General features: G+C 42.3%; 1 protein-coding gene across 7 annotated transcripts in view; it reads left to right on the top strand.

Moving 5' to 3' along the window:
* Window positions 1–8,393: 8,393 nt before the first annotated feature.
* The window catches only part of qkia (QKI, KH domain containing, RNA binding a), a 96,158-nt gene continuing 82,736 nt past the window's right edge, over window positions 8,394–21,815 (top strand). For 3 of the 7 annotated variants that reach the window (XM_047345825.1, XM_047345826.1, XM_047345824.1), the window contains exon 1: window positions 8,398–8,807. In XM_047345825.1, the coding sequence (XP_047201781.1) occupies window positions 8,663–8,807 (145 nt within the window). In that variant the 5' untranslated portion in view covers window positions 8,398–8,662. Of the gene's footprint in view, window positions 8,808–21,815 lie in introns of all 7 variants that reach the window. The other 4 variants (XM_047345827.1, XM_047345830.1, XM_047345828.1 and 1 more) reach the window with 4 other exon arrangements.

Genomic DNA, 21,815 nt, shown 5'->3' with positions numbered 1-21,815 from the left:
CACAGGCATTGCCGTCACTCTAACTCCCTATCGTCATTTGACACAAATGTTAAAGTACACACACACACACACACACACACACAGACATAAACACACACAAAACTGCATGTGACCCACCTCAGAAGAATAAGCGTGAGGCAAGGTGCAAATTACCATGAACACCGTCAGTGATAAGAACTAAGCCCATTTTCAAAGCTCAAAATAAATGCCAGATTCTTTTTGATGCTGAAGGACTGTGACTTTTCCGGTGCTTAAAGTCAAAGAGGAGGGATGGAAGAAAGAGAAATGTAAAACCAAAACCGTGAACAATTTAGCTATCTGCAAGCCACATGTTAAACTTGGTTTCTTATTCCCATGGTCTATCTGCAAAGTCTTATCCGCCAAAATCACTTATCAGTGTTTGACTTTAAGGGATGCTTTATCATCCTTGCTTTAAGATAGCGCTGATACTGCAGACCCACTGGATGATGGGACCCATTTCATGTGGCCTGAGTAATTGGTGGTGTTGTAAATGATAATTTGATAAATTCGGTTGTCTGTCCTTTCCTATTGACATTGTTGGTTTTAAGCCAGATAGTAAATTCTTGACATTTTGAGTACTGGCTTTTTAATTGTAACTAATCAAAGTAACAACAAATATGACTGAGCTGAAAAGAAGAACTGACTCCTGCCAAGTCATTCAGTGATGGTTATTTTTATTCGGAGTTCATTAGCAGCTTTAATTTGAAAGATTTTGTCTTTTCTGAGCTTGATGTGTCCAAACACCAGCATCCAAATGACCTGCAGAAGTTATGAAGGTACCGGTTGTTGTCCTCCAGTGACCTGCTGCACTTTTTCTGCTGGAAATGTGTAATGCTGTTTGATCACTTTATTGGACTGTTCCATATTTTTAGATTTTATTAATATCTAATTCAGCCGGTCCTCTTTAGAGGATACCAAAGGAATAAATAGTAATAATGTTTCGACTACATACAAAACGCTCTGTGAACATCACCCTGAACACATCATCAGCACTGTCAAACATGGTGGTGGCAGCATCATGCTGTGGGGGTACTTTTCTTCAGCAGGGACAGAAAAGCTGGTCAGATTGTTAGGAAGATGGATGGTGATAAATACAGGGCAATCCTTGAAGAAAACCTGATAAAGACGGCAAAAGACTTGAGACTGGGATGGAGGTTCACCTTCTAGTAGGACAACAATATTGAAGATTAAGCAAGAACTGCAAAGAAGTGGGTTAGATAACAGCATATTTATGTTTATGTGTATATCAACTTCAGGATTTGTAACAAAACATGTTTCATGTTTGGGCTGACATTTCAGTACCTGGATGTGTAAAATTGGTTGAGAAATATACAAATACATGAATGCAATGCACATGAATACAAAGGCATGCCACGCTTTTCAGATATTTATTTGTTAAAAAAGGAAAATCATGTTTTTTTTTTAATACTCCATAACTCTTTGCTACTTTGTGCTGGTCTATCCCATAAAAACCCAATAAAATACTTTTAAGTAATGGTGACAAAATGTGAAAAAGTTCAAAAGGTATCAATATTCTTGCAAAGGCAATGTAGGTGAAAATTATCAAAAGGTCATGTAGGCCTGGCCTTGTGTTTCTGTTACAATAGGAAGACAGACACTCACTATAGGAGTGGCAACGCATTTATTCTGCAGAGAAAAACGGAATCCACTTGATCAAAACTGTACTTGTGACTAGTGCTAGAGGTCATCACTGTGTAACTGAGAAAAAAACACACACACACACACACACACACACACACACACACACACACTGCACTGTGACTCCTTTGATGCTCTGTCAGAGAATGAGATTCCGTGTTTGTGTAGATAAAAAGCCAGCAACTCCCTTTTAATTAACTGTTAGCTTAGTTTGGAAAAATTCAGCTTCCCTCTACCTTTGCTGCAGCATTTAAAGTGATGATGTTTGTTTTGCACAACAAAATTATAATTTGCAGCAAACTTACAAACGTGGCTATGAGTATGTCCTTGCTCTGGTGACAAAATATACATGTCCTTCTCAAAGTATTAGCATATTGTGATAAAGTTCATTATTTTCCATAATGTAATGATGAAAATTTAACATTCATATATTTTAGATTCATTGCGCACTAACTGAAATATTTCAGGTCTTTTATTGTCTTAATACGGATGATTTTGGCATACAGCTCATGAAAACCCATGAAGACCACTGCTGAGGTCTTATGGAGGCCCAGGATGCTTCGATAGCGGCCTTTAGCTCATCCAGAGTGTTGGGTCTTGAGTCTCTCAACGTTCTCTTCACAATATCCCACAGATTCTCTATGGGGTTCAGGTCAGGAGAGTTGGCAGGTCAATTGAGCACAGTGATACCATGGTCAGTAAACCATTTACCAGTGGTTTTGGCACTGTGAGCAGGTGCCAGGTCGTGCTGAAAAATGAAATCTTCATCTCCATAAAGCTTTTCAGCAGATGGAAGCATGAAGTGCTCCAAAATCTCCTGATAGCTAGCTGCATTGACCCTGCCCTTGATAAAACACAGTGGACCAACACCAGCAGCTGACACGGCACCCCAGACCATCACTGACTGTGGGTACTTGACACTGGACTTCTGGCATTTTGGCATTTCCTTCTCCCCAGTCTTCCTCCAGACTCTGGCACCTTGATTTCCGAATGACATGCAGAATTTGCTTTCATCTGAAAAAGTACTTTGGACCACTGAGCAACAGTCCAGTGCTGCTTCTCTGTAGCCCATGTCAGGCGCTTCTGCCACTGTTTCTGGTTCAAAAGTGGCTTGACCTGGGGAATGCGGCACCTGTAGCCCATTTCCTGCACACGCCTGTGCACCGTGGCTCTGAATGTTTCTACTCCAGACTCAGTCCACTGCTTCCGCAGGTCCCCCAAGGTCTGGAATCGGCCCTTCTCCACAATCTTCCTCAGGGTCCGGTCACCTCTTCTCGTTGTGCAGCGTTTTCTGCCACACTTTTTCCTTCCCACAGACTTCCCACTGAGGTGCTTTGATACAGCACTCTGGGAACAGCCTATTCGTTCAGAAATTTCTTTCTGTGTCTTACCCTCTTGCTTGAGGGTGTCAATAGTGGCCTTCTGGACAGCAGTCAGGTCGGCAGTCTTACCCATGATTGGGGTTTTGAGTGATGAACCAGGCTGGGAGTTTTAAAGGCCTCAGGAATCTTTTGCAGGTGTTAGAGTTAACTCGTTGATTCAGATGATTAGGTTCATAGCTCGTTTAGAGACCCTTTTAATGATATGCTAATTTTGTGAGATAGGAATTTTGGGTTTTCATGAGCTGTATGCCAAAATCATCCGTATTAAGACAATAAAAGACCTGAAATATTTCAGTTAGTGTGCAATGAATCTAAAATATATGAATGTTAAATTTTCATCGTGACATTATGGAAAATAATGAACTTTATCACAATATGCTAATATTTTGAGAAGGACCTGTATATGAAGTGACTTTAAGGGATTTTACCAAGAAGTGTGGCTTGCAGCTTTAAGGATCAGAAATGCAAAGAACTAGTGACCATAAACGTGATCAAAGCTGCACTAGGAGTAGGTGAAAAATATTTAAAATGCCATGGAGAAGGACTACCGGTTGGCCCCGAAGCGATTCTGGCAAACCGTCCGGCGCCTCAGGAGGGGGCAGCAGTGCTTCGCCAACACTGTTTACAGTGGGGGTGGGGAGCTGCTGACCTCGACTGGGAACATTATTGGCCGGTGGAGGGAGTACTTCGAGGATCTCCTCAATCCTGCCATCACGCATTCCCTGGTGGAAACAGAGGCTGGGGACTCAGGGTTGGACTTTTTCATCACCCAGGCTGAAGTCACTGAGGTGGTTAAAAAGCTCCGCGGTGGCAGGGCTTCGGGGTTGGATGAGATCCGCCCTGAGTACCTCAAGTCTTTGGATGTTGTGGGGCTGTCATGGTTGACACGCCTCTTCAACATTGCGTGGCGGACGGGGACAGTGCCTTTGGATTGGCAGACTGGGGTGGTGGTCCCCCTACATAAGAAGGGTGACTGGAGGGTGTGTTCCAACTACAGGGGGATCACACTCCTCAGCCTCCCTGGTAAGGCCTGCACCAGGGTATTGGAGAGGAGAGTCCGGCCGATAGTCGAACCCCGGCTTCAGGAGGAGCAGTGTGGTTTTCGTCCCTCGGCTGGCCTGGGAATGCCTGGGAGTTTGCCCAACCGGTCCACATGTGTTTTGTGGACCTGGAGAAAGCATTCGACTGTGTCCCTTGTGATGCCCTGTGGGGGGTGCTCCAGGAGTATGGAATCTGGGGCCCTTTACTAGGGGCCATCCAATCTCTGTACAAGCGGAGCAGGAGTTTGGTTCGCATTGCCGGCACTAAGTCGGACATATTCCCGGTGCATGTTGGACTCCGGCAGGGCTGCCCTTTGTCACCGGTCCTGTTCATAACTTTTATGGACAGGATTTCTAGATGCAGCCAAGGGCTGGAGGGGGTCTGGTTTGGGGACCAGAGGATTTCGTCTCTTCTTTTTGCAGATGACGTGGTCCTGCTGGCCCGCTCTAGCCAAGACCTACAGCATGCACTGGGGCAGTTCGCGCTGCGAACCCAGCCGTGTGAAGCGGCTGGGATGAAGATCAGCTCCTCCAAGTCCGAGGCCATGGTTCTCGACTGGAAAAGGGTGGCTTGTCCTCTTCAGGTTGGAGGGGAGTTCCTACCTCAAGTGGAGGAGTTTAAGTATCTCGGGGTCTTGTTCACAAGTGAGAGAAGAATGGAGCGGAAGATGGACAGACGGATCGGTGCAGCTGCCACAGTAATGGGGTCGCTGTGCCGGTCCGTTGTGGTGAAGAGAGAGCTGAGCCGAAAAGCGAAGCTCTCGATTTACCGGTCGGTCTACGTTCCTACCCTCACCTATGGCCATGAACTTTGGGTCATGACCGAAAGAACGAGATCCCGGATACAAGCGGCTGAAATGAGCTTCCTCCGTAGGGTGGCCGGGCACTCCCTTAGAGATAGGGTGAGGAGCTCGGCCATCCGGGAGGGGCTCGGAGTAGAGCCACTACTCCTCCACATCGAGAGGAGCCAGTTGAGGTGGCTCGGGCATCTATACCGGATGCCTCCTGGATGCCTTCCTCGGGAGGTGTTCCAGGCACGTCCCACCGGGAGGAGGCCCAGGGGACAGCCCAGGACATGCTGGAGGGACTATGTTTCTCGGCTGGCCTGGGAACGCCTTGGGCTCCACCCGGAGGAGCTGGAGGAGGTGTCTGGGGAGAGGGACTTCTGGGCGTCTCTGCTGAGTCTGCTGCCCCTGCGACCCGGCCCCGGATAAAGCGGAAGACGACGAGTACGAGCCTTTATTTTACTTGGTAATTCAAATAAAATAATTGCTTGGTATTCATCAGGGTCATTGTCCGCTGTGGCATTCACTCCTGTTCTGTTTCACCTTAACAAGCTTTTTAAACAAACAACCCACCACCAATCAGCAAACTCAATACTGATTAGACAACACAAAAAAAAGATAGACAAAAAACGTTTATGGAGGAAAATTATAGAAACATTTAAATAAAAATGAAAGACTGTTTGAAAATAAGACAAAATATATTAATGAACAAATAAGACATTTCAAAAGAATATAAAATAAACAAAAAAACCAAAAAGATATAAATTCACTCTTACATTATATACAAGGATGTCTGTCATGTTTTCTATGGACACTGTTGTTCTTTTTTATTAAAATAACAAAGAGATAATTTCATTATTAAGTCCAGGATATGTTTTTGCTCTCCAAAAAATAGGGGCTGCACAACAAGGCAGTTGTAAGCCTGTTGGATTGCAGCAAGGGATTGGGTTTAAATCCCACCTGGGGTCTTTCTGCATGTGGTTTGCGTTTTTGCTCAGAGTAGATTCTCTCTGGGTACTCCATCTCCTTCTTTATCCAAAATTATGCATGTTAGGTTAATTAGTCTCTCCGAATTACCGTTTTAAAATAAATGTGTATGTGCATGGCTGTTTGTTTTGTAGGTCAGAATTGCGATGGGCACCAGCAATCTGGCACAAATAAGCAGTTACATTAACAGGACAGATGGATCTAAGCTGAGCAATTCAAAAGGTCTCACTATGGCATCATATTTCTTTTTTACATAATTTTTTGCCATCGCATAACCTCCAATTTGTTTGGAATGGCAATCACATGGTCTGTAAATCTGTCTTTTAATCTTCAGTTTGTCCATCTTACACATGCAAAGAACAATATATGTGCTAAGATAGTAAAACAGACGCTCGTCACTAAAGGTAGACCTTTTTCCGGTCTACCGTGTAAATAGACAGCTGGCAGATAGAGAGATTTGCACAATGTGACAGAAATGGTATTTGACCATAAGAATTGAGCTATTTTCACTAACACATGTGAGACAGACTACAGCTACACGGTTCTGGGGCAGCTGTTTCAGCATTCATGCGCCCATGTAGCCACAGCACTTCCAAACACTTCACTAGGTCAGCGGACAAATTGAATGGCGGCCAAGGTCAGGGCTCAGATTTAGCCGGGTGCCTCTCGACCAACAGGTGTTACATTCAGAATGTAACACATGTGGTTCATCATAGCAGAATGTGAATATCTGAAAGGCTTTGTGTGTTGCATTGATCAAGTATGATAATCTCTGGAGCGTATGTGGAAAGGTGCTTCCAAGGACAGGGCAATGAAAAGGCTACACTGATCACTGGAGGATCAATCAGTCAGTCCCTAGATGGATAACAAGATGTCTTGAGTTATGATAGGCTTCTTGTCAGGAAATGGAGTGAACGCTTTTTGTTTTATTCATGTTTAAGCAACCTAAAAAGAATCTCACCCATAAACGATTTTATGTTCCTACTCGTGGGCTGGTCTTGGCTAGTGAGGAGCAACAGTATGTCACAAATCCTGTGTATGAAGAAAAAGACTGAACATACATTCAACCCACGCATGAGTATTCATACCAGCTCACTACACCAGATTAGGAGACCTGTACAAGTCATTTCAAAAACCTTAAATTTACACCAAACCAGGGAATTTCTGGGGAAAAAAAACATTTGGAATGCTGTATAATTAGGTGCTTGGCAACAAAGATTATGAATGTCTTGTGCAACATTTAATAAAAATAAACATTTAAGAAATTATTACAACTAATATTTTTTGTTTCTTTTCATCAACAAAGAATCGTGCTTCCAATAACTTTATAGATTAAACCTAACTATTGAAACTTAATGAGCTGTAAGTATGGCACCAATTAATTAGTAGAAGTAATCTTTTTTTGCTTGCTTTACATACTTCATTGCTTTATAACCTTTTTTGGGAAAATCCGGTAAAAGCAATAATACATCTTGAACTGTTACACATTTTATCTTGCGGCATCCTCAAACTTAAATTCGTTTTTTATTAATTTAAATTATAGACTAACAAAAAGCAGTGCATAACTGTGGTAAGTGAATAATATATGGCATTCAAAATTTGTACATATATAAAAACAAAAGAATAGGTGTGAGTTTGCATTCTGCCCCCAAGTTCATAGTAGAACACTCTTCCAGTCCAGTCTTTTGGGGTATGTTTCTACCAGCGTTGCGCATCTGGAGACCAAACATAAAGTCTTGCTACAAATTTCCCATTATATTCATATCTGGAGCGATTTTAACACATTAAGGTGCTTTGATCGAAACCATTTGATTGTTGCTTCGACTGTATGTTTGGGGGTATTGTCCTGCTGGAGGGTGAACTTCCGCCCAAGTTCGGATTTGTTTTCCAGGATTACCTTGTTTATTTAGCTTATCCCACCTTCTAATCAACTCAGAGCAGCGTTCCTGTCCCTACTGAAGAAAGACATACCCTCAGCATTAGGCTGCCATCGTATTACTGTGGAGATGGTGTTTTGGATATGATGTGCAGTGTTTAATTTTCTATTTAGTGCTCTACCAAATAAAAATCTTTGACTCTTTTTGCTTGCCTTATAGGATTTTCTTGCAATTTCGCCCCTCTTTGGGAGTACATTCCTTCACAGATCCCCTTGTCCTTACCCCCTACGGGAGCCTTTGTGTCTTTTTCTTTGACTTATGCTTACAGTTTAAGGTGAGCGGCCTTCCGTCTCCTTTTGCTTCAACTTCGGCGAATTGACACGTTGAGAAGTCTGCCAACAACCGTAAACGACTTAAAGGAGAAATAAATATTTTTTGCCATTCTGTGTTGACAACATTTTAGTGGTATTATGCGCCTTACTGTATGCTGCACGCTATTGGTTGAAATCCCTGGCCATCATACGTTTCAACAATGTAGCTCCGCCCTCTTGGCATGAACGCGCGCGTTGATTGGTTTACAAATTACTCCCTTGAAAAACGAGCTGACCAATCAACGTTGAGGGGGAGGGTTCCTTTCGACAGTGGTGGAATCGAACGTCCCCGAGCGCACACGGCGTAAAGGAGAGTCTGTGGAAGGGACATAACGGTTTTCTTTTCGGCCCCCTCTCCACTGAGACAACAAGAGCCAACAAAAATCTGAATTTTAGAGGGGCTTACACAATCTTCTTCTGCTCTAAAGGAGGAGGGAAGCGAGGGATTGGAGTAGCAAGTTATTTTTTCCTTTTTTCTCTTTTTCTTAAAAGAGGATTTTGTGTTTTCACGGTGGTTCGCTCTTCGCTCTCGCTGCAAAGATGATGGTCGGAGAGGTCGAAGTGAAGGAGCGACCGAGGCCGAGTCCCGACTATTTGATGCAATTGTTAAACGAAAAGAAGCTTATGACCAGTTTGCCAAATCTCTGCGGAATCTTCACGCACCTGGAGCGGCTTCTGGATGAAGGTAAGCTGCGTTGGGAGAAGGCGTAGGAGAAGTGGGAGCGTGACCACGGTGTAGCCCGATGTCGGTACCTCGTCTCCGGGTGTCCCCGCTGCGGAACGGGCGCTCCCATACTGGCTGCTGTGTCAGGGATACTAAACTTCAGAAAAAAAAACCTCCCGAATAAAAAGAAAGCAAGTTCTGCCCTGTTTTAGATCACAGCGAGGGAGTTTAGTTCTGGAGCAAACGGAGTTTGACGAGGGGAAAACTTTGCTAGACTCACTTAAAGAAAGCAAAACTACTTGATCCTCATCAAAAGTACCCTAAAACGTGTTTGTAAAGCGCAAATTGGTGTTAGGAAGTCTTAGTTTGTTATCGACAGAGATCCTTTTCACAGGTTTCACAGCAGTTTAGCTTGAGTTAGCCACATCCGAAGCTAGCTGAAGACTCCCTCGTTCCTCTGAACTCTCAGCACGCCGCTGAAGTTGGTATCCGATTCGATTCTTCTTCTTAGATTCGAGACTAAAGGGCTGTTTGACTGCTTTAAACCAGTTTGAACGACCTTTAGTCTGGAATAGTTTCAACCCTAAAATACGTCTACTGGTCGAATTTGAATTGGAATATTTTTTACAAATGTCTTTCTAGAATGTGTGTAAAAACTTAAAAAAATAAAATTTTGGGGCTTTTTTGGCCTTAGGGGTTCAGATTGAAAACTAAAATACCTAAAAAGGTCGCACCTGAACAGAATAATGTTATACTAATGACAGGTTCTATAAAAAATACTTTCTGTTTCTGTGTTTGCCAACTTAGACAAAGTCCAGCCTGAAAACTGCAACCATATTGACGTCAGATCTGGACAGAAATATTTCCCAACAATCACAGCTTTCCTAAAATGCAATTTATGTAAAACTTATAAAAGACAATTTTGGTATTTTTTTTTTTTTACTTGTTCGCCCTTTTAGATGGGACACAGTACCACAGTAACTAAAAAGGTCAGACCTGGACAGAATAATTCAACACTAATCAGAACTCTAAAATATGATTTGTGATTTGTAGAACCTCAGTTTTGTATGTAAAACAAAAAGGAGACATTTATTTTATGGCATTTTTTGGCTTCTTTACCAAGACAGGTTAAGCCTTGAAGTAATTATTGTACATTAAAGACAGATTACAGTATGTAAAAGTTTATTCATTCAAACTTTATTCTATTTTTGACTCCCCCCCCCCCCGCCAACTATAAGGTTTACATTGCTTCTTCGCTGGTATATGGTAGATGGGTGTCCATCTTGAAACTAGGAGGTGAAGAGGCCAACAAGCCCTAAAATGGCCCTTTTCCTGTTCAAGTTTGACCAGATTCTGAATGCAGTTTGGCCCTTTAGTCATGCTTCGAATCGGACACTAACTTCAGCGTCGTCCACTCAGCTACGCACCTCTTTAAAACTCAGTCATGGCTTTTTTCAGCGTTATTTATGTCTGGGTGAGGTATTTGCTGGTTGTATTTATTTAGTGCGGGCTTAGTTTAGGTGTCCCCCAGCGGCGGAGCCTGACCGCAATCCTACCAGCGCGGCGGAATGTGCAGCTTGTTGCCCGAACAATGGGCACCGAGGTGCCGCCGCTGGGAGGGGGGCTTCACCGGGATTATCTCAGCCCTCCCAACTTTTTAACTAAACGTGGCGCCTCGTAGTTTCTCCTCTGTTCGCTCAGCTGCTTTAACGTTTGTCCCACCAGCTGTTATAAATTTCCTTCTTTCTCCTGCACTCGTTATTTTTTTCGTTTTCTTTTTTTTTTTTTTTTTACATGAATCGTCAGCCAAGATTGTCCTTTTTCTCGATGGGTCTCCCTTTCCTCTGCAGTGCTACATTTGGTTTCCACCCAGCCAGTCAGAATTCAGCACAATAAATGTGGCTTTTCAGTCTTCTCTGTTGATGGGATCAATAACATAAGCTGGTCGAAGCGGTATGTTGGACCTATGGTTTATGTAAGGAAGCAGATGACACTAGAGAGCGCCACTGTCCCCGCATTGTGTGCAACGTTGACCTGGACCTCACAGTAAATAAGCATAATGTGTAATGATATAGTATTTAAAAGCTGCTGGATGAGCGGGAATTACTCCAGGCAGCAGTAGAGGTGAAGAGCAGCGCATACTTTGCGGTTTCGGTTGCACGTTGTAGTATGTAGTTGCTAAACCGGTCTGAAAAGATTTTTCTGCCAGTCTTGATGTCTGATAAACAAGACAGAAACAGACACGTCTTCCTCTTAGTGCAGAAAAAAGCAATACAAGTAGAAGAGAACCAAAGTAGGTTAGGTTTGAGTTGTTTTTAAAAATGATCATATTGGGATAAATGGCACTTCATATTCATATTTATGTTTGCAGAGATTATAGATGTATGTACGCATGCATGCGTTAAACAGCATGAGAGTGTATTTTTGCCTGTTTGCATGTTTGATTTTGAGAGAAAGGCTGGATTAAATAAATGTATGCTTCTTTATATTGCTTTTCGGACCTGTTTGTGATTAATGGGTGTAAAAGCCTTTTAGTGTGTGTATATAGGCTGTATATGTTCAGAATGAAGCCGTCGATTAATCAACTCTACTGGATATTTTGGCAGTTTTGCATTTTGTGATAAAATCTTAGTTCTGTCCACGCACTCAATGCACTAAATTGAACTGTTATTTGTTCTACCTTATTCTAATGTTGGGTGTATTTGTGGTTTAATTCAAGGGATGTTTAGGAAGCATTTTTACGTTAACATGTCAGAAGTGCTGCTCGTTGCAGACCGCAAGCTAACCTCCCGAAAACAAGAAACTGCTCTATGGCTCAAGAGTGGTTAGGAGATTTTTATTTATGCAAACATAAAATATGTTTTCACTTCCCTGGTTGTTCTTTCAAAACGCTTATTAAAAGTGTTCTGCAGTCAGGAAGGCCACCGATAAGCTCATGGATGGCTAATATAAAAATATGACCAGAAAATGTAACTCAACAGATTACATTTTGCTTCCTTTGAGCTGGGCTGGGGAGCGTTTAGAAGTCAATCTTTTTATGTAGAAAATGAAAAGAATTGGCGCAACACATGCAACTTTCAGCCTCAGTTTCCCTCGTCTAAACCCACACCTGTGAGGTTTCCAAGCATGTCCACAGCACCGGTACAAACTTTACCCTACTGCCAAAAATCACTTGTGTGTGAGATGAAGGCCACCCCAGTGCAGTGCAGTTTGACTGGTGTGTTTTGTTCTTGGACTTGTTTTCCTTATGGACGGGGATTTTTGGGGTCAGGCTCCTCACCCTTCCTGTCCCCTTCACATGTAAACAGATGACAGCGTGTCTAGGCCAATCCAGTCCAGTTTATTGTACTCAAAAGAGGAGAGAAACAGTAGTTGTTAGCATTTTGCCGCAGTTGTCTCTGGAAAGTTTAGCTTATTATTATCTTTAGTCATATTTGTTGTACATTTATCTGTTTGTTGTATATCTGCTTCGCAGACTGTTTTATCTCAGTGAAACCAGCTGCCTTGTCAGGACAACAAATAATGCAGCAGCTATTTAAAAGGCTGTTGAAATTAGGTCAGCCACTGGAAACTAAGACATATTCTTGCAACAAGCTTTCACCCTTCTGGTCATTCTCAAAGCTTGCTGTCCAGGGTCAGTAAAACGAACACATCATTTGCATATTTGAACGTAACCATCCAACCTTTGAGTTAATAGATCTTCGGTGTCTTGTAGCACTTCTAACTTTCCCCCAGATTGTGTCCATCTCACGACAGCTGCAGATCTCCCTCACCCACTCAACATTTCAGGCATGTCTGCACAGCTGTTTCCATAACGGAAGAAAGCCGACACCACCCTTGAGCGCGACGGCTGCTCCCACCCTGTTCTGGTAGCATGTGTGCGTGGCCTCCTTACTTTCCCATTGAGTCTGGTGGTCCCTGAAGGTCACTCTGACCGATTGACAGAACTCTTTAGAAATCCCATTGCGCTGCAGTTGTTCATCTCCTTGAGGTGACACCTGCTGCGGAGGTTTTTTTTTTTTATGTTTTATTTTTCTTTACGAGCTGCCTGCCAACAAGCTGCTTCAAATTGCTACATTTTTTCCTGGCAGACGTGGACAGCTCATATACCATCTAGAAGTGCAGCCTGCCGGTGAAGATTGCTGTCCTGAAGCAGCAGAGCACTTCAGGAAGAGACGGAAATACGAAATCAGATTATTTTACCATTTTAAGATATTGTAATTTATTTGGAAATGATCCTGTGAGTTTTCCTCTTAACCACACGAGAATGATGGGGCTTTCAGTTGGCTAGGATGAATATAATCACATTAATCTGGACATCTGTTGATGCTTTAGTTTTAGGAAATGTCCCAGTAGGAAAACTAGCAATCTGCACAGAATTTGGGAATATTTTGTTTGGATGAGAAGTGGCTGATCAGCCCAGCTGTTTGGCACTGTAACAGAAGCTACATGGTTCAGATGGAAACTTCCAGATCACTTTCACTCAGGCACACAAAAAGTATGCCTATGTTTTTCTTTTAATAGTTCTAGTATGCAAACAAACAATAATCAATATAAGTTTATCTCATTAACTTCAGAAAGCATGATTTTAGTATATTTAATCATGATCAGGTTTGAAAGATTCTGCAAATTGTGTTCATACACAGAGGCCTGCCTATGAGTTTTGTTCAGCAGACTGAATGACACATTGTGTGTCCGAGCATCATGGAACCACAACACAACATGGCTACTGTGGAAAACCTTCCCTGTGTTTGTGAATCTGCTGGTCGTGTCTCTGCGTCAGGATTTTAGTGGGACGTTCCTGGGAGAACTGTCTCCATTTGGAGGGCAAACTGTCAGCCGTTGCTTTATTCTGAATGTGTTTTTAAAATTTTTTTTTAGAATTATCCTCTTTTTATTGTTTTTATACAAGTCTGTCATTGCACTCGTGTGCTAGGCTGACCCAATGTGCTCCTTCATATGGGTGGGGCACATCTAGTAACCTTTGACTTCTAGTCAATTTAGCAGCTAACAAGAGTGAGCGCATCTCAGAGTGAGATACTGCTTAAAGCTGAAAGAACACAGATAAAGACAGAAAGAATGGGAGATCTGAGTTTGGCCAGGATTGTTGTTGCAGAGGGAAACCTGTTAAACTCCAACCCCTTCTCTTCTCCTCACACCCTCTCCCAGAGCGCCACTTAGAAGCTGGAATTTAATTAACTAAGAGCCATTCTCTGAGATGTTTTAGTGAGGTGCAGCCACCAGCGTGAAGGCAAAATTGGAAGCTTTGTGTTTTCTTCCCTTCTCCTCATGTGGCCCCTCTTAGTTTCTCCTCTGTGGGGATGAATTAGGTTGGGTATAATGCTGCGATCTGTTTGTGCTCGAAACTTGGCTTCTCCAAGTTTCAAGTCAAACTTGCCAACGAGAGCAGCCCCCAGTTCAGTATCCAACTTGGCTGCCGTGTATATAAACCCATTGCATGTTAATGCGTGCGCTCCAAATATCCGCAAATGCACACTTCAGTGGTGGGCAGACATCCGGATAGAGGACCGTGAAACAAAAATGGGAATGTAGAAAGCAACGCTTATTTTAAAGATATATCAGGATAAATTAACTGTTTCATGTTGATGGCTTTATATTCAAACCTGAGTAAATCCTTAAAGCTGTGGTCCGCAAACCAACAAAGGTTTTGTGTACAGACATTTCAGTACTCTATCCACCGTCATTGAAGCCTACTGAATCTGGAAACCTGGGCAAGTTAAACTGTAGAGTACAGCTGCACATGATCTCAAATTGCACTATCAAAGTGTGCATTATTACAAAAACCTACTTGGATTTAATATAACATTTCAGGCACCTTGCATTCTAGCTCTATTTGCCAATAATATATTTAAGCACTTAGATGGGCTTTCACAGATAAACCTATGAGTGAGTTGTCCCAGTTGATTTGGGTTATTTTATTGGAACTGTATACATCAACCCTATGAATAGATGCTGTTTAGAAGAGCTCACTGATCAGACGAGGGGGGTAGACGGTAATGGTGCAAACCGATGTGGAGTGATGTATGCTACTGATGTTCTGTAGGCCTTAGTCTTCAAGTTAAAAACTGAAACAAGGAAGTTCTTACACTGCAAATAAAATTATCCCTGTTGTAAGAAGCGTAGAGATACGCGGTCGTGATTGGGCAGGTCACACAGTTTTATGAGTCACTGTGGTCTCTGAAGCTCTATACCAGCTTCACTGAGTGTGTACTAAAGCTGCATGGTTTTTTAGAAATTAACGCAATCGTAACCTTTTTAAAAAATACTTCGATACTGATGTAAAAATTCACATTCCCCACACCCCTCTCAGCACAACTCCCTCCTTTAGCTTTAGTAACCATGACATTGCATCTACTGTAGCGAGACGCCAGCCAACAGGCTGAATGTTTCTGACATAAACTATGCAACGTGCTGACAACATATTAACCAACGCTCCCTAGTTTTTACTTATGAGCCCAACGTCTCGTCATTTCCTTTGTTAACATCAGCTTTTCAGTAGTTTTCCAGTCTACTTTAATACAGCTGTGGGGCTGTTTTGTCTCTCAGAAGGGGGGCTGAGGGTTTTCATGAGGCCATGAGGTCAACCTGCAGTGGGTCAGTAAAATGTATTGAATGTCATCAAAACACATTTTTCCGACTTGGAGCTAGAATGCTCTGAAGTCAGGTGGGACGTCATTGCCAGCTCTAACTTCTGAGTCAAATTAAATGCAGCACAGCAACTGGCTGAGCTCCAACCTCCGTGGCAAGTCAAAAGAACAACAAGTCTGACAGGGTGAGGTTGGCAATTTTGCAGCAGCATGCGGCATTTCCTTACTTGCCCATTTAATGCCTGGTGGTTCTTGTGTCCAGCAGCCCCACAACAGTTTCAACATGAGCTCTGGTCTCTGTTCAACACAACCTTCTGAACTTCCTCACTCTGTTTGCTCAGCTGTAGCCACTCCTATCTTGGATGCTGTATGATAAAGTCATCCAACGACAGCTCCGGGCTCTTATCTTAGGCCTCAATCCCGTGAGTGCTGGGCCTCCTTATCACTGCTGCCTCTGCCTGGCCCTCTGTCTTCTGCCCTGCCCCAACCGCTTGCCTAGCGGACTATCTGACTTTTACCAACACTTAGTCGTCCCCTGAATACTGCTGCCTGTTAGACGGCACATTGCAGAAGCACGTTTATCTCTCCTTATTCCTCCCCCGAAGCATTTAAAGCAGAGCGGCTGCATCAAAACTAACAGAGGATGAGGATAAGGTAACCCGGGTGCATGGGGATTATTCCTGATGGTATTTTGCTGTGAGAGTCATAGCTCCGAGTGTTTACTACGTGATGACAAACAAGGTTAAAGAGGAAGATGTTGAAGAGGATGTTGCAATCATTCTATTACAACAGCCCCCTGACTCAGACTTTAAATTGGCTTACTTTTCCTTTTTTTTTTTTTTTTTTTTGAACATGGTGCTCCACCCAACACAAAACTTCTGTTTTTTGACTGTTTTATTTGGATTTTTTTTTTTCTCCAATAACAACAGCACGTACAAGAAGTTCCGGCAATTTCAGGCTGGAAACATCTGTGGAGAAGACGAGTTGGTGGTTTGTTTTTCTGTCTGACAGACATAGAGGGAGGGGAGCTCTTTTCTTACTGAGGTGACAACAGAAGCTCCTCTCCTCTAGATCTGCTCTGTGGAGATGGATCTGTTTGAGATTTCAATTGAGTTATGTAGATCGCATCATGAATTATCTCTCATCACATACCTCCATTAACACATTTGTGTTAAACAGTATTTCTCTGTTAGAAGTGCCCACCCCACCCTTTTGCATTCTTTGAGTGCTTCAGATAGCCCTCCCACTCACATTCACACAGTATTCCCCCCATTCCCTCTCTTTCTCTCAGTGTAGTTTGCAAGTTTCTGACAATAGTTTTCACAGGAATAATATCTGCAGTATTTATCAGCATTTCCTGGAATTTTCCCTGTTTGTCACGAGTGCTAAAAAATGTTGAATGCTCACTCTGTTCCTCTCCTTCACGCCCACCAGTCTGCATTAATTTTCTCTCTCCGTTCAGAAGAGGAATGGCAAGCAAGCATTGGCAGCCAGCTCAGGAATTTCACTGGGAGTGCAGTCAGAACACTTAACCTCCAGCCTGATGTGTGTTTACCCCATAAACACTCTCATAGTGCATTTCAGCTCAGCTTAACATGAGTGCCACAGTGAAGTATTTCAACTTCTGCTTTGGTTTCAGCATCTGAAAATAATTTCTCCTTAAGTTGGCTTGCTTCATGGCTGAAAACATGAATCACCATTCCACTTAGGGAAGAAGGTAAAAATAAAAGTCCTGTTATAGGTTTCGATTTCACTCAGCTTTAATTATGTTTCTCACCTTTTCTGACCGACTAAAGGACGGAATACTCAGTTTCACTTGAGGCAAAGTCCAGAGGTCAGTCTATGTTGGTTAATGTTTTTTGAAAAATTGACTAATGTAAAAATATTCATGCAGAAATACAAACTTTAATTCTCTAAAGACATATTTCTAAGTGTAAACTGATTTTACTAGTTAAGTAAAGTTGTTTAGAATGAAACATTTTATCAAAGACCAGCCACCCAAACATAAAGATATTAATGCTCCACTTTAGGGATTGGGTATCTTTCACATTTGAACCGATACCCGGGAACCGGTATCGGTTCTCAATGGTACCAATTCTCTGACTTTTGTGTGTGTTAATGTGGTAATAAATGTAAATTCATTTTAAACAATAAAATCTCAAAATATTTCAATTTAAAATATTTATTTCTCAATATATAAACTTTAATGAATATATCAAAACAACATCCAGCTGTTTGTGTTGTAACATCTCAGTTGTTTCAAACATTTCTTCTCCCATGGTGCCGCCTGGAGGCGGATGCAGGCGTGGTAACGGTGCCGAATGCAGGTGTTGTAGTTGATCGGAGGCTGATGAAAACTGTGCCCTCTTCAGCGGTGATAAAAGTCTTGTGCCTCACCAGGTGCTTCCTCAGATCAGAAGTATTCCCGCCGCTGGCCTTGCACTTTGCGTCACAAATTTTGCAGCGTGTGTAATCTGCATCGGATTTTGAAAAGTGGAGCCATACTTTCGAGCGCTTTCTGTCAGCCACGTTTTCTTCACTGTACCAGCGGCTACTGACGTCATTACGCTCTAGTGCGTGCAATGCTGTGTTCATGTCCGGCATGGAAAATCGCCCACTCTTCCACTCCCTCAGTGTCACAATGATGCTTTGAGGTACCGAAACATGGTATTGTTTAATTTTATGTGAATAGGTACTCTGTAGTACCGATGGAATTTGGTCGTACCGAATTCGGTACCCATCCCTACTCCACCTTATTTGGGAATAAAATGATGAATTCTGGATAAATTTAGAGCAAACTCAGTGTAGCTCGCTGACCTCTTTACTGGGCTAGAAGTTTATCTGAGTTTCGACTCTGCTTTGAGTTGTGAAAATTCTCAGGACTGAAGGTGTGCATCGGTGAGACGATAATGTGCTATTTTCATATTTTTTATTACATAGAAATCTATAAATGTTACTAAATGCAGAGTAGAGCTGGAGATCCGTCAGGGAAGAAATTGTTTTGTCCTCACTAGCTGCGTCTCAAGAGAAGAATAATAATGTTCTCTCAATATTTAATAGTATTTATAACAAAATGATACGTGGCAAAATATTTTTGGCGGTAAATGTACAGTCAGCTCCACAAACACAAATGTCTTGAATTACTTCGCCACTATCAATAAGGCTATTTGTTTGCACCAGTTATATCTAGTAGTGCATTTGTATTGCTAAATGGCTAGTAATTAATGCAATAATTCATATATTTTAAATATAATTATATTTATTAAAGTGAGATTCCCAACATTATTCTGTTTCTGGGGTTTGTGAACACCAACAATTAGTGTTAATTAACACTAAATTATAATTAAAACTCTCATCCCAATATCTCTTTCCAGATAACGTTTAAAAACACAGTAATTTCTGGTAATCCTTGGGTCAGACCCTGTTCGGAGCGGGCAGGTTCTGGCCCGTTGGCCACATCTCTGTCGTTGTAAGGTTGTTACAAACAGGAAGAGCAGAAGGATAATCTGAAAGCATCTTTTATCAGCAGATCGTCACCACAGAAGGAATGTTTATTGCAGGATGCCACAAACACTTCAGAAACCTGCTGAAAGTAAAATCAAACGGTGTAGTTAGAGTTGCTGTTTATCAGGCGTGTACGTCCTCTGGATTCTTCTTCTGCAGCAGCTTTTGGGGTACAGGAAGATTTTCTCTGTAGTGACTCCTGCTGTTTTAAAAGGAGAACTACATGGAGTTTGGTGTTCTAGAAGTGGCAGCGGTAAAGGTATCACCCTTTATGGTAACGCCAGAACCAGCTCGATAAAGGGCCTGCAGGTCAGCATATTGACCCCTCACACTTCAGCTGCAGTGTGCCGGAGCTTTGGAGTTTGATTCAACTTCTTCCTGTCAGCTTTGACTTTAATTCTCGGTTTCAACGGGAAGCAAAGGTAGGGAGCTGGACTGCTGGTGCTAGCAGTTCCACTCCACTGCATTGTGGGACTTGTAGTTTTGGTGGATTCTGTACAGTGTAGTCCCAAGTCACTTCTGATGATTATATGAAACAGCATTTTGTGGGTTAGATGAAACTAACACAGCCTCTTAATCCACCCAGTCAACAAGTTTATTTGTGATTTTTCTTGTTTTGTTTTTGTTTGTGATAACAAGCTGGTTGAGGAATAAAATATGAATGACATCAGCTTGAGTTATTTCTTTGTGGCTTTGCTGGTGATGCTCTTAAAGCCTTCCTTATGGCCAAAAAAAGTGAGGTGCTCCAAGTTCCACAGATTTCTTTGTAGCATATCACTGATGGATGAAACCAGGAGTACTTTCTTTAAAACCCTTCATACATTTTTGAATGTTGAATGAAAAACTAAAAAGTATTGGAAGGTCGTGTCTGGTACACGTTGTTGCTGAGTAGGCCACTTGGTTTTTTTGTTGTCTGTCTCAGACTTATATCTGTTGGTCCAGAGTGTTTCCGTGCTTTATGAAATTTGTCACAATACTGGGCCTGTTAAAATTCTGTGCTCTTTGTTAACCAGTCAAGATGTCTGCCAGATATTGGTAAAGCATGTTCACATTTCATCTGCACTGATTCCTATTATTAAAAAAACCTTTTCTATGATTATAAGACTTCTTGAACATTTTTTTTTTATTTACAGCCGGTTGTTTTTCCTACGTCTAAAGGTTAAAATTCTCATCATACATGTTCCTCGTGTTTTCTGCAATGTTGCAAGTTGCAGGCAGACAGTGGTGGCTGTCTAGCCCACTCTCATTACATCTGTTGCACATTTGTGTTTTATTCTGGCTTTCTGCCTCACACTCTTGTGCTCTATTGTAAAACATGGTTTGTTTAACATAATTTATGCCCATATGCAACACACCCAGCTGCAGCTGCCGCAACACATGAATGAAGTCAGGGTTGTGCAACAGCCAGCAAACCAGTTCGTGTCTTTTCAGTTATTGCTAAAGACTGTCATGCTTGTAGTAACACTTCTGTCTGTCCTGATCACTGCAACTGGTTTGGAGATTAGAGACAATAGTTGGTGTTGTGTGATTAGGCTTTGATTAGTCAGACAAATGGCCTCTGTAGCACAGAGTGCAACAGGAAAGACTGACATCACAGTTTTCCAGATAACTAGCAGGAAAGAATGTGTTGACTACAGGGTTAGTGTGTGTGACCCTCACCACTGCTCTGCTGATCGATTATGTCGACGGCGAGCAAAAAAATGGCAACCAAGGTTGCTCAGGGGACCTCGGCTTGTGTGATGCACAACAGCGGGGCGAGACAGGATTTCTGTGTTCAGTGAATGAGGTCATCTGGTTAGATATGAACAGGGCCACTGACCCCCTCCTCAGCTCCGAAGGCCGGCCCTCTGTGTCCTCTCGGCAAATGTTACACAATGGCTTTTTGTGCTTTAATGGGCCAGACACTAACACTGTAGCATTCCAGCAAGTTCACATAGAAGTATGCACACAGGCATTCTTCTGTGTCAGAGTACCACAACAATGCATTTTATTTGTTACCCTCTGCATTCATCACTGGAATATTTGTCTTGGCTGCAACATGCATCCAACTTCAAACATACCATACATTTTAAACTACAGGTTGCTTGGATTTATAGTTAATTCTTATTGATCTACAGCACTGTTGCCCCTAAACGTAATACATTGAATGATTATACTTTTGGATCGTTGCCCTGCGATGGACTGGCGACCTGTCCAGGGTGTACCCCGCCTCTCGCCCATAGACTGCTGGAGATAGGCACCAGCTCCCCCGTGACCCACTATGGAATAAGCGGTAGAAAATGACTGACTGACTGACTTTTGGATCGTCCATTATTGAAAAAAACAACCTGACTAGAATCACAACAATGCAGCTGGGATGCATCCATCAATAGCATCAAATACTTTATAAAATGAATGTAATTCTCTATAACCTTTTTCCTCAATGTATTTTGTGTCTTGTTTTTCTTTCTGTTGTCTTTTGTTTTAAGGTCTTGTTAGCGCCATCATTTGTGTCTGTGTTTGTTTTGTCTTGAATAATAAAAACAATAATAATCATTTTGCGTCCGATAAAATGATCAGAGATTGGGATTGGCCAAAGCTTTAACCTTTGATCAGCTGGTCAAACATTTTTTTTTTATGCATCGGTTAAAACCTGAACCAGCAGGTCACACCTCAAAGAAAACCAGAAACCAGTGTTGGCCAGGAAAAGCAACATTACTTTCCAGACGTCATAGACCACACTAACAACTGGCCATCAGAAATGTCTGAATCAATGTGTGCATCTGTGTCTCTAGTGTTTTCACTGTGTAAAGCACCGTTAGCTCCAGCTGACCCCATTAATGCTTTTATTTTTCAGCCAAATCAACATATTGAGTCTGTATCGGGTCGGTCTGGAAGTGCGATCTCTGTTTGCCTGTTTAGTATTGTGAATGAACTC

The sequence above is a fragment of the Girardinichthys multiradiatus genome, chromosome 19 (genome assembly GCF_021462225.1).
Source record: "Girardinichthys multiradiatus isolate DD_20200921_A chromosome 19, DD_fGirMul_XY1, whole genome shotgun sequence".
NCBI lineage: Eukaryota > Metazoa > Chordata > Actinopteri > Cyprinodontiformes > Goodeidae > Girardinichthys > Girardinichthys multiradiatus.
This window is presented reverse-complemented; position numbering and strand designations above follow the sequence as displayed.